This window comes from Rhinatrema bivittatum, chromosome 2 (assembly GCF_901001135.1).
Source record: "Rhinatrema bivittatum chromosome 2, aRhiBiv1.1, whole genome shotgun sequence".
Classification (NCBI taxonomy): domain Eukaryota; kingdom Metazoa; phylum Chordata; class Amphibia; order Gymnophiona; family Rhinatrematidae; genus Rhinatrema; species Rhinatrema bivittatum.
The window spans coordinates 23631470-23646242 of record NC_042616.1 but is presented as its reverse complement, the minus strand read 5'-3'; the positions used below and the strand labels follow the sequence as shown (position 1 = coordinate 23646242).

The following is a 14773-nucleotide window of genomic DNA, read 5'->3' as shown; positions in this document are numbered from 1 at the left end:
AAAGTGGCGGTGGTGGAGAAAGACACAGAGAAGGCAACTTGCCTGGTGAATGGCGTTGACGAGGAAGGAAAAGAAAAGAGAGAAAATGAGGAGCTGCAGAGTGAATGCATTTGTAGGGGAGGGAGAGAAGCTTGAACTGTAGGTGGAAGAGGACAGAGAGCCAATGTAGCAACCTGAGAAGAGGGGTTACATGATCATAGCGAGGTTAAAGACAGAGAAGTCATGCAGCTGAATGTTGAAGAGATTGCAGTGGAGAAAAGCGATTCAGCGGGAGGTCAGCAAAGAGCAAGTTACAGAAGACACAATGTTAGGTTCCATATTAGGTGCTACCACCCAAGAAAGAGATCTAGGTGTCATAGTGGATAACACATTGAAATCGTCGGTTCAGTGTGCTGCGGCAGTCAAAAAAGCAAACAGAATGTTGGGAATTATTAGAAAGGGAAAGGTGAATAAAACGGAAAATGTCATAATGCCTCTGTATCGCTCCATGGTGAGACCGCACCTTGAATACTGTGTACAATTCTGGTCGCCGCATCTCATAAAAGATATAATTGCGATGGAGAAGGTACAGAGAAGGGCGACTGTAGTGACGAAGGGAAAGAAGAGGCATATCAGACAGGATTCTTAGGGAGCCAGCATCCTCTGATGATCATCTGATCTCAGTCTGAGGATGTTGTTTTTATTATATCGAGTTACAGAATTCCACAGCAACTACTATACAGTATATGATTGGCTAATACGTCCTACGTGCTGATACAACATGTTGCCTGCGTGCATGCCTACGTTGCTATGGCTACAATCTCTCATGCTGTGCTGGTTTCTATGTCAAGCAATCTGTGTCAAAAGTAAAAGTTGTTGATGCTTTGAGCTTAAGAAATGCAGACTTTGTCTGCTCAGGACGAGATTATGCAAACTTAGCAAGAAGTATTAATGTAGGCCTTTCAGTGAGGAGTGCTAATGCATGCCCTTCAGCTTCTGTGGTTTGCCAACAGAAGAGAAAAAGTTTGCATAGCAACAGGCGACCAAAATGATAAAGGGAATGGAACAGCTCCCCTATGAGGAAAAACTAAAGAGGGTTAGGACCTTTCAGCTTGGAGAAGAGACGGCTGAGGGGGGATATGATAGAGGTTTTAAAATCATGAGAGGTCTAGAACGGGTAGATGTGAATCAGTTGTTTATTCTTTTAGGTATTAGACTAGGGGGCACTCCATGAAGTTAGCAAGTAGCACATTTCAAACTAATTGGAGAAAGTTTTTTTTCACTCAACGCACAATTAAACTCTGGAATTTGTTGCCAGAGGATGTGGTTAGTGCAGTTAGTATAGCTGTGTTTAAAAAAAGGATTGGAGAAGTCCATTACCTGCTATTAAGTTCACTTAGGGGCGGATTTTCAGAGCCCTGCTCGCGTAAATCCGCCCAAAACCGGGCGGATTTACGCGAGCAGGGCCCTGCGCGCCGGGAAGCCTATTTTACATAGGCCTCCCGGCGCGCGCAGAGCCCCGGGACTCGCGTAAGTCCCGGGGTTCTCGGAGGGGGGCGTGTCGGGGGCGTGTCGGGGGCGGGCCTGGTCGTCGCGGCATTCCGGGGGCGTGTCGGCAGCGTTTTGGGGGCAGGTACGGGGGCGTGGCTACGGCCTGGGGGCGTGGCCGCGCCCTCCGTACCCGCCCCCAGGTCACGGCCCGGCGCGCAGCAGGCCCGCTGGCGCGCGGGGATTTACGTCTCCCTCCGGGAGGCGTAAATCCCCCGACAAAGGTAAGGGGGGGGGTGTAGACAGGGCCGGGTGGGTGGGTTAGGTAGGGGAAGGGAGGGTAAGGTGAGGGGAGGGCAAAGGAAAGTTCCCTCCGAGGCCGCTCCGATTTCGGAGCGGCCTTGGAGGGAACGGGGGGAGGCAGCGCGGCTCGGCGCGCGCAGGCTATACAAAATCGATAGCCTTGCGCGCGCCGATCCAGGATTTTAGTGGATACGCGCGGCTCCGCGCGTATCTACTAAAATCCAGCGTACTTTTGCTTGAGTCTGATGCGCAAGCAAAAGTAGGCTGATCGCGCTTCTTTTAAAATCTACCCCTTAGAGAATAACCACTGCCATTAGCAATGGTAACATGAAATAGACTTAGTTTTTGGGTACTTGCCAGGTTCTTATGGCCTGGATTGGCCACTGTTGGAAACAGGATGCTGGGCTTGATGGACCCTTGGTCTGACCCAGTATGGCAGGTTCTTCTGAGGTGATAAGAGAGGGGAGGAGTGTTTTGGTGGCAGGCTCAGAGAGGAAGGGATAGATTTTAGCAGTGTTATAGAGGAGGAACTGACTCACTTTAGCAGTGTTTTGAATGTGCAGAAGGAGGGGAGGCATCAAAGATGACCCAAGGTTAGGGACTGAGCAAACCAGGAGGCTGAGAGCACAGTGAGCCCTCCTGATGTGACAGAATCAGATGTTCCTGATGTTCTGGATAATGCTCTGTTAGATCTTGGGTTTTATTATTCAGATTTATCCAGGCAGAGACGACTGATATTCTCTGTCTCTGGGATTAGACTTGTAAACCCCGAGGTCCAGAAAGGAAACTGAGTCCAGGGGAACAAGTCTGGCAGTCCTGGGGATGAGGGGTCCTGGTGTCCCCTCTTCCATGATAAAATGTTATGGGATTAAAGCCAGCTGAGCCCCTCCACGTGTCCCTGAGTGTTTCTGGTTTGTGTTTCAGGTGCCGGTGACGTTTGAGGACATCGCTGTCTCTTTCTCCCAGGAGGAGTGGGAGTATTTAGATGAAGAGCAGAAGGAGCTTTACAGGGAGGTGATGAAGGAGAATTATGAGACCCTGAGCTCTCTAGGTCTAGGTAAGGATTGCATTATCTGCATTTCTAGTATACACAGAGGATGTTTTACTAAACATCATTGGGTGAACGCCACACAGTAAATGTGCACACAGCCCTGGATTTCCTCCCTCTCCTGATTGAGGCAGACAGAGCTGGGGTGAACCCTCTGATAAGAAATTGGCAGCTTATCACTGATGCTGTAAGAATGAAGCAGCCCGATGTATCCCCAGAGCCCTCCGTCTCCTGCGGCATGGAGTATCTCCTTCTCTTTTCTGGGCCACTCTCCCACTCCCCGCTACAGCAATAGCAATTTGGATCTCCCTCCCTTGATCTCAGATTCTGTCTGCAGGTAATGGAACCTCCTCTTCTCTCCTTCCTACCTCCCCCCTCCTCCCGATCCCAAATAGTCATCTCTGAAATCCCTCTTACTCCATCCTCCCCTCTTCTCCTTCCTCCTCTTCCCCCATCCTAGATTTCCAAACCTCCCCCTCTTTTTCAAACTTTCTAATCTCCTGTCCTTAATCCCTCTCCTTATTCTCACCCCATCCCTGGTCTTCTCATATTCTTTCCCTCTCCCTCCCATCCCTGAGATCTCCTCCCTGTGCCGTTACCTGAGATCCCTTTTCCTTAACCAGTAAAAGTAAAATAATTTCTACAGACACAAGTAAGATTGGAAAACCTATGTTATTGTCTCAATATATTATAAGATTTCTAGGGCTTCAGGAATCATTATGTTGCATCTGAACATCACCCAAAGCAGGAAGAGGGGCTATAGGCAGTAAAAGAGGGGCAAGGACATTCACAGCACGGGGACAATCACTGCAGCCACGGCGCCATCAATGGAGCAGGTAGCAAGGGAGAAAAACCAGCAGCACCAGGAGAAGAAAAGTGGTGGGGGGGTTTCCCAGATCCCCACTGAATAATCTATAATCACTGCTGAAGAGCCCTGCCTACCAGTGCACCCATTGCTCTTTCATTTTTCCCTAATAGTGAGGAATTCCTAATTCTGGAATTCCTCAAGAGGGAAATGTAGAGACAAGACCTGACCCTTGTAACAGTTTTGCAACAACCTGTGACCTTTTGAGGCCTAGGGGCTGTGAAACTGTGGAAACTTGTACTGTTCTTGTTCCTTTGCAGCAACACAGGGAAGCTTGGGATCTGGCAGAAGACGTATGCATGTGCCTGTGAATCACCGTGAACCCAAAGTTTTGTTTTATCTGTGGGAACTGTGCATGAGAGCACCAAAGGGGAAACAGATGAGAGAAGTTAAGCTATTTGTAGAAAGAAGGAAAATGTGTGTCCTGGCGGTCAGAAGGATGACTGCTGACTGCATGCAGAGGGCTTGAGGTCAGACAGAGAGAAAAACCTGTATATAAGGGGTGGTTGGAGCACTGGATATTTGGAGAAGGCCTGTACTCTCTCAGCATGTACATTGCATTGTACCCTTCTCCCCAGGAAGACGACCATTTTTACAGTTATACTGGAACATTTTATAAAATACTTATAACCTATTTACATATAATGAAATGTATGCTTGCTGTTAGGATTCAATACTAATAAAAGATGAATTATCTGTACAATTCTAAAAAGAAAAAGTCTTCCTGTGTGTTTCCTGAGACATATATTACAGAAAAGGGATCCAGGAGAGAAGCTTCCCCCTGAAGGTTTAGCCACAGCAAGCAGTCTAATCTAAAAATATAGATAATTAGGGAACTGACACCCTTTGGAATAAGGAACAGTAAGGCTGAGGCTAAACAATTGTACAGCTTAAAGTCAGTGGGTGCAGGAGGCCGAAAGCGGTGGTGCTCTGTACTCAGCCGGTAAGGACTGAGCTCAGGTAAGTTTAAAAAAAAATAAAAATAATAAAGAATTTAGTGAAGACAGAGACATTACAGAAGGGTCTGCAGGACTTCCTCAGGTCTCCGTGCTTGGTGTGCCATTCCGGCGTTTGTTCCCGCACCCATTGGTGTTAGGGGAACTTGGCAGGTTGAGCGGCACCGGTGGGCTAGGCCCCACAGCAAGGCTTGTTTCTTGTGCTCCGCATGGAAGGCCGCGGCTGCATTTTTGCCGCTTTTGTGCCGCTTTACTGCCCTCTAGTGGAACGTTGGTGCATCTGGCTCTGCACACGTGCTGTGCGCCCAGTTCTGGAAGCAACGTTTGTACACACAGGTTTTGCCGTTTGGTCGTGCGCCCAGGTTTAGGTGCACAGTCTGTGTGTGTGTGTGTGTTTGTGGCACGTACTATTGGTGCGCATAAATTTTGGGTGCTTGCAGTTTATCAGTGCGAGCTGGCTGGACGTACATTCTCCGTCGGCTGTGCACGGATGGTGCCGATGACTAAGAAACCTAAGTGCCTTTCTCTCTGTTGCCTGTCATATTCGGGCATCTCAGCCTGCTGTGTCCTCTAACCTGTGCCTGTGCTGTTTAGAGGCTCAGGGAGAGTTGTCTTCCTCTGATTTCGCTAAGCCTGGATCCTCCCAGCCTGAAGATGGTTTGGTTAAGGATCTGTCTGGGGGATCGCCGGATCTTGGAACTCCCTTGACTGGTTCCTCCGCAGGGGATGGTGGTTCAGTGGGCCCTGCTCCAGTTCCTTCCGGGTTTGGCCTGGATCCAGCTGCGTTTTCTTGCGTGGAGTTTTTTCAGGGTTTGCAGTTCTTTCTTCGCCCAATCCTGTCAGGTCGGACCCTCACCCTCCCTCTTCCAGTTCTATGTTTAAGTACCGGAGCACGCCTCAGTTTGCTGCGGGTATTCCCGACAGGAACCTGGATGGCACTGATGATGAGGCAGACCCTGATTCCCTGGAAGATGGGGAAATTCCTCCAGGACTGGAACCGAATCGAACCAGGTTGCGTTTTTTTCATAGAGATGAACTGCCAGCCCTGATTTCCCAGACATTAAAGATGCCGAGTGTTCTTGGTGCAGATTCCATGTCTGAGCTGAAGAAGAATCCTATTTTGTCTTCCTTGCGTAAAGCCTCTTGTTTTTCCCCTTTTATGGACGCCATTCAGGGGTAACTTGCTGGTGTGGTGGTTACTACCCTTAACCAACGAGCCTTCATACTGTTGCTGCAACTCATTATTGCTCTCTGCTTTAACAGTAAGAGGAAAAGGGGACAGCAACCAACAAGGACATGAGTTTTACGATCTGGGAAAACAAGCCTGGGGGTAACTTGCTGGTGTGGCTGTTACTGCCCTTAACCAATAAGCCTTATACTTGTGATGTAACTCCAACATTGCTCTCTGCTTCAACGGCAAGAGGTAACAGGGAATTGAACTCTGACAGCAACTAAAGAGGGCCCTGAGTTTAGCAGTTTGGGAAGCTAAGTATGGGGGTAACTTGTATGCCACGGCAGTTGCCACCTCCTGATGATACCTTTATGGGGGAAACCTGTATGGCGCGGCTGGTGCTACCATAAGCTTGCTGGGCAGTCTGAATGGACCATTTGGTCCTTTTCTGCCGTTATTTCTATGTTTCTGTGATTGATCTTGAATGGGGCGCCCCAGAGGCAAATTTTAAAGGGTGTCGTACATTGGAACGCCTGTATCTCCTGGATCCAGCGGTGAGAGAGCATTTATTTTCCCAAAGTGGATGCGCTTGTCTGTGCCATCTCTAATCAGACGATTATCTGTGTGGAGTGAGGAGTGGCCTTGAGGGTTGAGCATGATAGGGGGATTGAGGCCATCCTTAAGCAAGCCTTTGAAGCAGTGGTGATGACTTTACAGATTGCTTCCTGTTGCACCCTAGTGGCACGATCTTGTCTGCTCCTCTCCCAGGAAGCTGATTCTGGAGTGACCTCCAGAGCGGTTATGGAAGTTGCTGCCACCTTTTTAGCAGATGCGGGCTGTGAATTGGTCCATACCTCGGCCAGAGGAGTAGGTCCGGTGGAGGTGGGCAGGCATCAAGTATTTTTGTGAAATTGGTCAGCAGATGCAGCCCCCAAAGCTAACCTTACGAAAATGCCTTTTAGAGGGAGGGAGTTGGGAGAAATTGGCCAGTAAGTGGGGTGAATCTCCAGGCCCTCTGTTGCTGGAGGATAAGAAGCAGTTGCAATGCCTCTGGTATGAGGGGCCGTCTCCAAGCATTTTCAGAGGACTCCGCCTTTCGGTAGGTCTCAGTCCTTTCATCCTAAACAGCCCAAGAGAGGAGTGGGCTTGGGTGGCGCATCCTCCAGAGCTTCCCATTGATGGTTTGCCAACTTACCTTTAGGAACAAAGACAGAGGGACGTCTCTCTCTCTTTTATCAGAGGTGGGTCGAGATTGGATCAGTAGGTCCTGGAGGTGACATGAGAAGGATATACGCTGGAATTTCGCAGTATTCATCGGGATGTATTCATGGTGTCTCCCTACCACTCCCCACAGAAGAAGCAGGCAGGGGAATCTAAGCTTCTAAGGCTCCTTCGGCTGAGGGCTGTCGTTCCAGTGCCTACGTCTGAAGAAAGTATGGGGCGATAGTCCATTAATTTTGTTGTGCCTAAGAAGACGGGCTCCTTTCCTCCCATCCTGGATCTCAAAAGTGTCAATCGTCATTTGAGGGTGACTCATTTTTGCATCGAAACCTTATGCTCAGTGATAATGGCTGTGCAGTAGGGGCAATTTCTGAAATCCCCGCATCTGTCCGAGGCCTACTTTCATATCCCCGTCCATTTGAAGAGCACCAGCGTTTTCTGCATTTTGCAGTGTTGGGACGCTATTATCAGTTTTGGGCGTTGCATTTTTCACTAGCCACCACCCCCAGGATGTTTTCCAAGGTTATGGTGGTAGTAGTGGCAGGGTTGAGAAGAGATGGGATCCTGGTACACCCGTATTTGGACGACCAGCTGATTCGAGCCAGGTCTCTGGAAGAGAGCCACTTGGTGACCCGCAAGGTTATCTCCTTGTTACGGTAGCTCGGTTGGGTGGTGAACCTGGCCAAGAGCAGTCTTCAGCCATCTCAGTCATTGGAGTATCTGGGTGTTTGGTTTGACACGGCGCAAGGCAAAGTTTTTCTGCCAGAAGTTTGGAATCAGAAATTGATGTCACAGGTGCATCACTGGGTGAGCACTATATGCCCGACAGTGTGGTCCTATCTACAGGTGCTCAGTTTGATGGCAGCAACCCTGGAAGGGGGTGAATAAACTTGTGGACAAAGGTGAACCGGTCGATGTGGTGTATTTGGATTTCCAGAAGGTGTTCGACAATGTCCTGCATGAGAAGCTTCTAAGAAAACTAAAGTCATGGGATAGGAGGCGATGTCCTTTTGTGGATTGCAAGTTGGTTAAAAGACAGGAAGCAGAGAGTAGGATTAAATGGTCAGTTTTCACAGTGGAGTGTCTCAGGGATCTGTACTTGGACCAGTGCTTTTTAACAAATTTATAAAGGGGTATGACGGGTGAGGTGATCAAATTTGTGGATGATACAAAATTATGCAGAGTAGTTGCATCTCAAGTGGATTGTGATGAATTGCAGGAGGACCTTGCAAGACTGGAAGATTGAGCTTCCAAATGGCAGATGAAATTTAATGTGGATAAGTGCAAAGTGATGCATATAGGGAAAAATCACCCATGCTATAATTACACATTTCCTGGCGTGTAGCCAGATGGACTCAGTACAAATGGGATAGTATCCGCGTGCTAGCAGTTGGAGACGGATCTGACGTCAGCACGGGGTATATAGCCCCACAGGAAGCGCAGCGATTCAGTAATTTCCGTCTCCAAAGCAGTTTGGAGTGCCTGCACGCTGGTTCAGCGTGCTTTCCAAGCCTACTTTACATTTTCTCTTTTTCTCCAGGGACTCTACTATACGCCTTTCCTCCGTGGCCTCTGCTGGGCGCCCTCATCCACAAGATTCAGACACACCAGGGCCTAGTTCTTCTAGTGGCACCAGACTGGCCAAGACGACCCTGGTACGCGGACATGAGAAGGCTACTGGCAGGGGAGCCCCTTCCCCTGCCTCCTCTCCGGGACCTTCTACGTCAAGGTCCCATCCTCCACGAGGATCCAGCTCAATTCTCTCTTACGGTCTGGCCATTGAGAGGGCTAGACTGAAGAAGAGGGGTTACTCGGGGCCCGTGATAGATACACTCCTCCGAGCTCGCAAGTTTTCCACATCCCTCACCTACGTCCGGATCTGGAGAGTATTTGAAGCCTGGTGCGACACTCATGGCACCAATCCACATGCGACTACTATCCCTATTGTTTTGGATTTCCTGCAGGATGGGCTTCAGAAGGGTCTCTCCCTCAGCTCCATCAAAGTTCAGGTTGCGGCACTGTCTTGCTATGGTCCCAGGAGGGATGGCAAGACCATCGCCAAGCACCCAGATGTTTCTCGTTTCCTGCAAGGGGTCAAGTATATTTGTCCGCCACTAAAGTGGCCTGTGCCCTTATGGAACCTTAATCTTGTTTTGGATTTCCTCGCGGGATCCACCTTCCGACCCCTTCGGGGCCTGTCTCTCCGTTCTCTCACCTTGAAGATGGTGTTCTTGCTGGCGGTGTGCTCCGCACGACGCATCTCAGAGCTACAAGCACTGTCCTGCCGTGATCCCTTTCTCAGAATCACTCCTGAGGCTATCCATCTTCGCACGGTTCCATCCTTTCTCCCTAAAGTGGTTTCCCAGTTTCATCTTAACCAAACTATCTCCTTGCCTACCACGGTAGGTTTGAAGAAATCTGAAGAAGGCCGTTTATTACGCCATCTCGACATCGGCAGATTGCTGCCCAGGTATCTGGCCGTGACTCACGGCCTGCAAAAGACGGACCACCTGTTCGTCCTACACAGCGGGAAGAAGCAAGGTGACGCAGCCTCTCGGCCCACCATTGCCCGCTGGATTAAAGAAGTTGTCAGAGCAGCCTACGTGGAGGCTGGGAAGGCGCCGCCTCTACAGGTTAAGGCTCATTCTACCAGAGCGCAAGCAGCATCTTGTGCTGAATCCGGGATGCTATCGCCGACTGAAATCTGTAAGGCAGCGACGTGGTCCTCCCTTCATACCTTTTCCAGGTTCTACCGTCTGGATGTCCAGGCCAGGGAGGACTCGGCTTTTGCGAGGGCGGTCCTACGTGGTCCTCAGGCAGCCTCCCGCCCCGGCGGGGAGTAAAGCTTTTGTGCATCCCATTCGTTCTGAGTCCATCTGGCTACACGCCAGGAAATGTTTGGATTACTTACCTGGTAATCCCCTTTTCCTTAGTGTAGACAGATGGACTCAGCATCCCGCCCAGCTGCCTGTGTACATGGGTTTCACCGATTCCAGGTAAGCCATGGCATTTGTTTACATAAGAGCGTCCACTCTACCAGTCTCTGCGCTTTCCGGTTGTGAATGCTGGCGGTCTCCAGCCACTGTCAATCGGTCAGGGGAATCCTGTTTTCACTTTTCACTGAGTGTCAGTACACACATCCATAACAGCTTTTGCAAGGAAGATTACTGAATCGCTGCGCTTCCTGACGCCCCCCTTGCTGACGTCAGATCCGTCTCCAACTGCTAGCACGCGGATACTATCCCACTCGTACTGAGTCCATCTGTCTACACTAAGGAAAAGGGGATTACCAGGTAAGTAATCCAAACAATGTTAGGTTCCATATTAGGTGCTTCAATCCAAGAAACAGATCTAGGTGTCATAGTGGATAACACATTGAAATCGTTGGTTCAGTGTGCTGCGGCAGTCAAAAAAGCAAACAGAATGTTGGGAATTATTAGAAAAGGAATGGTGAATAAAACGGAAATGTCATAATGCCTCTGTATCGCTCCATGGTGAGACCGCACCTTGAATACTGTGTACAATTCTTGTCGCCGCATCTCAAAAAAGATATAATTGCGATGGAGAAGGTACAGAGAAGGGCTACCAAAATGATAAGGGGAATGGAACAGCTCCCCTATGAGGAAAGACTAAAGAGGTTAGGACTTTTCAGCTTGGAGAAGAGACGACTGAGGGGGGATATGATAGAGATGTTTAAAATCATGAGAGGTCTAGAACGGGTAGATGTGAATCGGTTATTTACTCTTTCGGATAGTAGAAAGACTAGGGGACGCTCCATGAAGTTAGCATGTGGCACATTTAAAACTAATCGGAGAAAGTTCTTTTTTACTCAACGCACAATTAAACTCTGGAATTTGTTGCCAGAGAATGTGGTTCGTGCAGTTAGTATAGCTGTGTTTAAAAAAGGATTGGATAAGTTCTTGGAGGAGAAGTCCATTACCTGCTATTAAGTTCACTTAGAGAATAGCCACTGCCATTAGCAACGGTTACATGGAATAGACTTAATTTTTGGATACTTGCCAGGTTCTTATGGCCTGGATTGGCCACTGTTGGAAACAGGATGCTGGGCTTGATGGACCCTTGGTTTGACCCAGTATGGCATTTTCTTATGTTCACATCGAGGGGAGCTAGAAGCAACAGAGATAGCACATAAACTTACAATAACCAAGCAAACATATTACACGGGTGGAAACAAAGCAGGAAAACAATTAGCTAGACTACTAAAGGTACGACAAATGTAAAAATAAAAGATGACGCTGGCACGATGTTAACATCAAACGCTGACATACGTCAAAGATTTATTTGCTTCTACTCTGATTTATATGTCACGGATGCTGGCATCAACCCAGCAGCGATAAATGATTATTTAGCAAACTCCTCTTTGCCCCATTTATGTAGGGAGGCCCAAGAGGCCATGGATAGGGATATCACCGGGGCTGAGGTCCTTTGGGCTATAAAGGACTTAAAGAATGGGAAATCACCCAGTCTCGGATATACAGCCCTCTTCTACAAAAAATTTGCAAGTTCACTTACTCCTTTGTTGGTAACCCTCTTTAACTCTTTACAAGGGCAGATTTCTTTATCCCATGTTGCCAATCTCGCAGGAGTCACGGTATTAGCAAAGCCAGGATGAGATCCTACTGTCTGTGGATCATACCGTCCTATTTTGCTAATTCATTTAGATATGAAGATATTGGCTAAAATTTTAGCGAATAGACTTAACAACTACCTCCCAGAGCTGATTCACTTAGACCAATCAGGTTTTATACCTGGTAGAATGGCGTCTGACAATGTTCGCAAAACTGCGGACTTAATCGGCTGGGCAAATTTGCAGCAAATACCCTTGCTACGTTTAGCAATTGACGCCGAAAAGGCTTTCGACTATGTTTACTGGCCTTTCTTATTTCAGACAATGAAAGCCTTTCAATTCGGAGAAAAATGTAGTCGTTGGATACAAAAATTGTATGAATATTCTTCGGCGTGCCTAAAAATAAATGGGGGTTATTCCCAACCATTCCCTGTGGGTAGAGGCACGCGGCAAGGGAGCCCACTACCCCCCTTACTATTTGCCATTTTTCTGGAACCCTTTACCCACCACATTAGAAGCAACGATGAGATACATGGAATCCAAGTTGGGGACTTTTCTTCTAAATTGTCCTTATTTGCGGACGATATTTTATTTACAGTCACTAACCCTATCCACTCCCTGGTGGCTATCACTGAAGAAATATCTGCATTTAGCACAATCTCAGGCTTCAGAATCAATTGGGAGAAATCAGAGCTCTTAGATTTATTATTTATTTATTTTATTTGTTGATTTTTTTATATACCGACATTCGTCGGAACATCATGCCGGTTTACATTGTAACAAATTAGCAAGAGAGAGAAATACAATAAACAGGGAAGGGGGGAGCAGTAATGAAGGAGGAGAGAGGACAGCAGTAGGAAGGATAGGGAAAGAGAGAAATTTGATAGGAACATTTGAAGAAAAATAAATTAACAATAGACACTATGTACAGGTGGGCTGGTAGGTACCAGACCAGTGATGGCAGTGACAGGGAGAGGTGGGGGGGGAATGGTAGGGTAGGCTTAAAAGTGGGGGAGGGGAAACTAATAACAGAATTTAGGCGTCATTGCTTAGGGGGGAGAAACACTATATTTTGGAGTCTTTGTTTAGTGTGAAAAAAGGGGGAGAAAAGGAGAGGCAGGGAGGGGGGGGGGAAAGGATGGGCTGGTGGGGTTAGAGTGCAAGCTAAGTTTGGTCAACGTCTGGGTATGCTAATGTAAAGAGCCAGGTTTTGAGCCCTTTTTTAAATTTGGACAGGTTAGGTTCTAGACGGAGGGCCGTGGGCAGGGTGTTCCATAGGGAAGGGCCGGCAATAGAGAAAGGGCTATCTGTCCCTCAGGAAAAAGTGGAGCAACTTCGCAAATCTCACCCCTTTAAATGGGCTAAGGGAAATTATTGGGGGATTTATATTGGGCATAATAGCGACCTGTTCCAACTTAATTATCCTCCCCTTATGACAAAAATGTACAGAGATTTGGAAGAATGGGATCGATATCATATATCCTGGCTAGGTCGGCTGGCTGTTATAAAGATGAATGTAATGCCTAGGATCCTATACCTTTTCCAAACATTGCCAGTTGTAATCCCAAACAAGATCCTGGTCAAATGGCAAAATAGGCTTTTCAAATATTTGTGGAAAGGAAAAGGGCCTAGAATAGCGAAAGGCACTCTCTACTTACCAAGATCCCAGGGTGGATTAGGGATGCCAAACCTGCACTATTATCTTGGGGCGGCACAACTGAAGGCAGCAGTGGAATGGCACAACCGTAAAAGACAGAAGCCTTGGGTGAGGTTGGAATAGGCGAGTCTAGGCTCCCTACCTGTAACAGCTTTACTATGGCAAAAAGGTAACACCTGGCACCCTGTGGTAGCCATTCCTGAGTCAGTGCAGGTCACACTTCAGGTGTGGGAACGATGGCGGACACTTCGGATAGGTCACCGATCTTTCTTTTTAAGCACGCATCTCTTCAGCCACCTCTCTTTTCCCCCCGTCGGTAGACTCTCAGGCTTTTGAAGACTGGAAAAAACGGGGAATCTACCAGATGACACGTGTGGGAGCCAGGGGGGATTGTATCATCCACAAGATAGAACACCACAGGGGGCCAATACTTCTAGTGCCCCCGGACTGGCCAAGAAGACCGTGGTACGCAGACATGCCCTGCCGCTACCTCCACACAGAGACCTGCGCCAACAGGGGCCGATCCTCCACGAGGATCCAGCTCGATTCTCTCTTACGGTCTGGCCATTGAGAGGACTCGCCTAAGGAGGAGAGGATACATGGGGGCAGTAATTGACACCCTACTCCGAGCACGCAAGTTCTCCACATCCCTAACATACATAAGGATTTGGAGAGTATTCGAATCCTGGTGCAAGGTCTGTCTCCAACTGTTATCAGGAGTACACTATACCTGTTGGTCCTGAGTCCATCTGCTACATGCTAGGACAATATATTTTTTAATGTAAATTTTTATTGACCAAAACAATCATAGTGTGACATCAACAATGTTAGGTCAATACAGTTATCAAATGAGAAAACCTTGTGATCCGTACACCCCCCCCCCCCCTTCCCGTCCCTTAAATACACCACATGTTATCTATGAAGATTAACCGTTGCTACAGATATGAAAACATTGTCCAGTCCAACATTTGACTAGTGAGTACAGCCAAGTGATTCTCTTCTCTGTACATGTGATAATAAACCCAAACATGCCTTAAACATGACTCTTGGTGGTTATTTCTCTAAACCTTTAGAAAATAAAACTGAGCTCATCCAGATGAGGTTTGAGCAATTATCCAGTTAATGAAAGGTTCCCACGATTGTTGGAATGCAGACAATTTCTCCTGTCTGATTGCGGTGAGATGTGCCATCCGATAACTCGAATGAAGTCTGTGGATTACTGCTGAAAGAGATGGAGGGTTAGGAAGTTTCCATGCTTTGGCTAGTTCACAGCGGGCCGCTATAAATACTTGTGACATGAATGATTGCGTTGCTTTATCCATACCCTTGCTTGGGAGATTCAACAAAACATGAACAGGTTGTATCGGTACTTCCGCAATGGTCAATTCCCTCAGCCACCCTCTGACCTTGTCCCAGAAAGGAATCACCAAAGGGCATGTCCACCAGACGTGGATATATGAGCCCGCTTGACTGCATTGCCAGCATTTATCAGATATA

General features: G+C 47.9%; 1 protein-coding gene across 1 annotated transcript in view; it reads left to right on the top strand.

Moving 5' to 3' along the window:
- Nucleotides 1-14773, top strand: part of LOC115083147 — a 127126-nt gene that overhangs the window by 97378 nt on the left and 14975 nt on the right. The window contains 1 exon segment of the mRNA XM_029586955.1: nucleotides 2698-2827. Within this exon segment, the coding sequence (XP_029442815.1) occupies nucleotides 2698-2827 (130 nt within the window).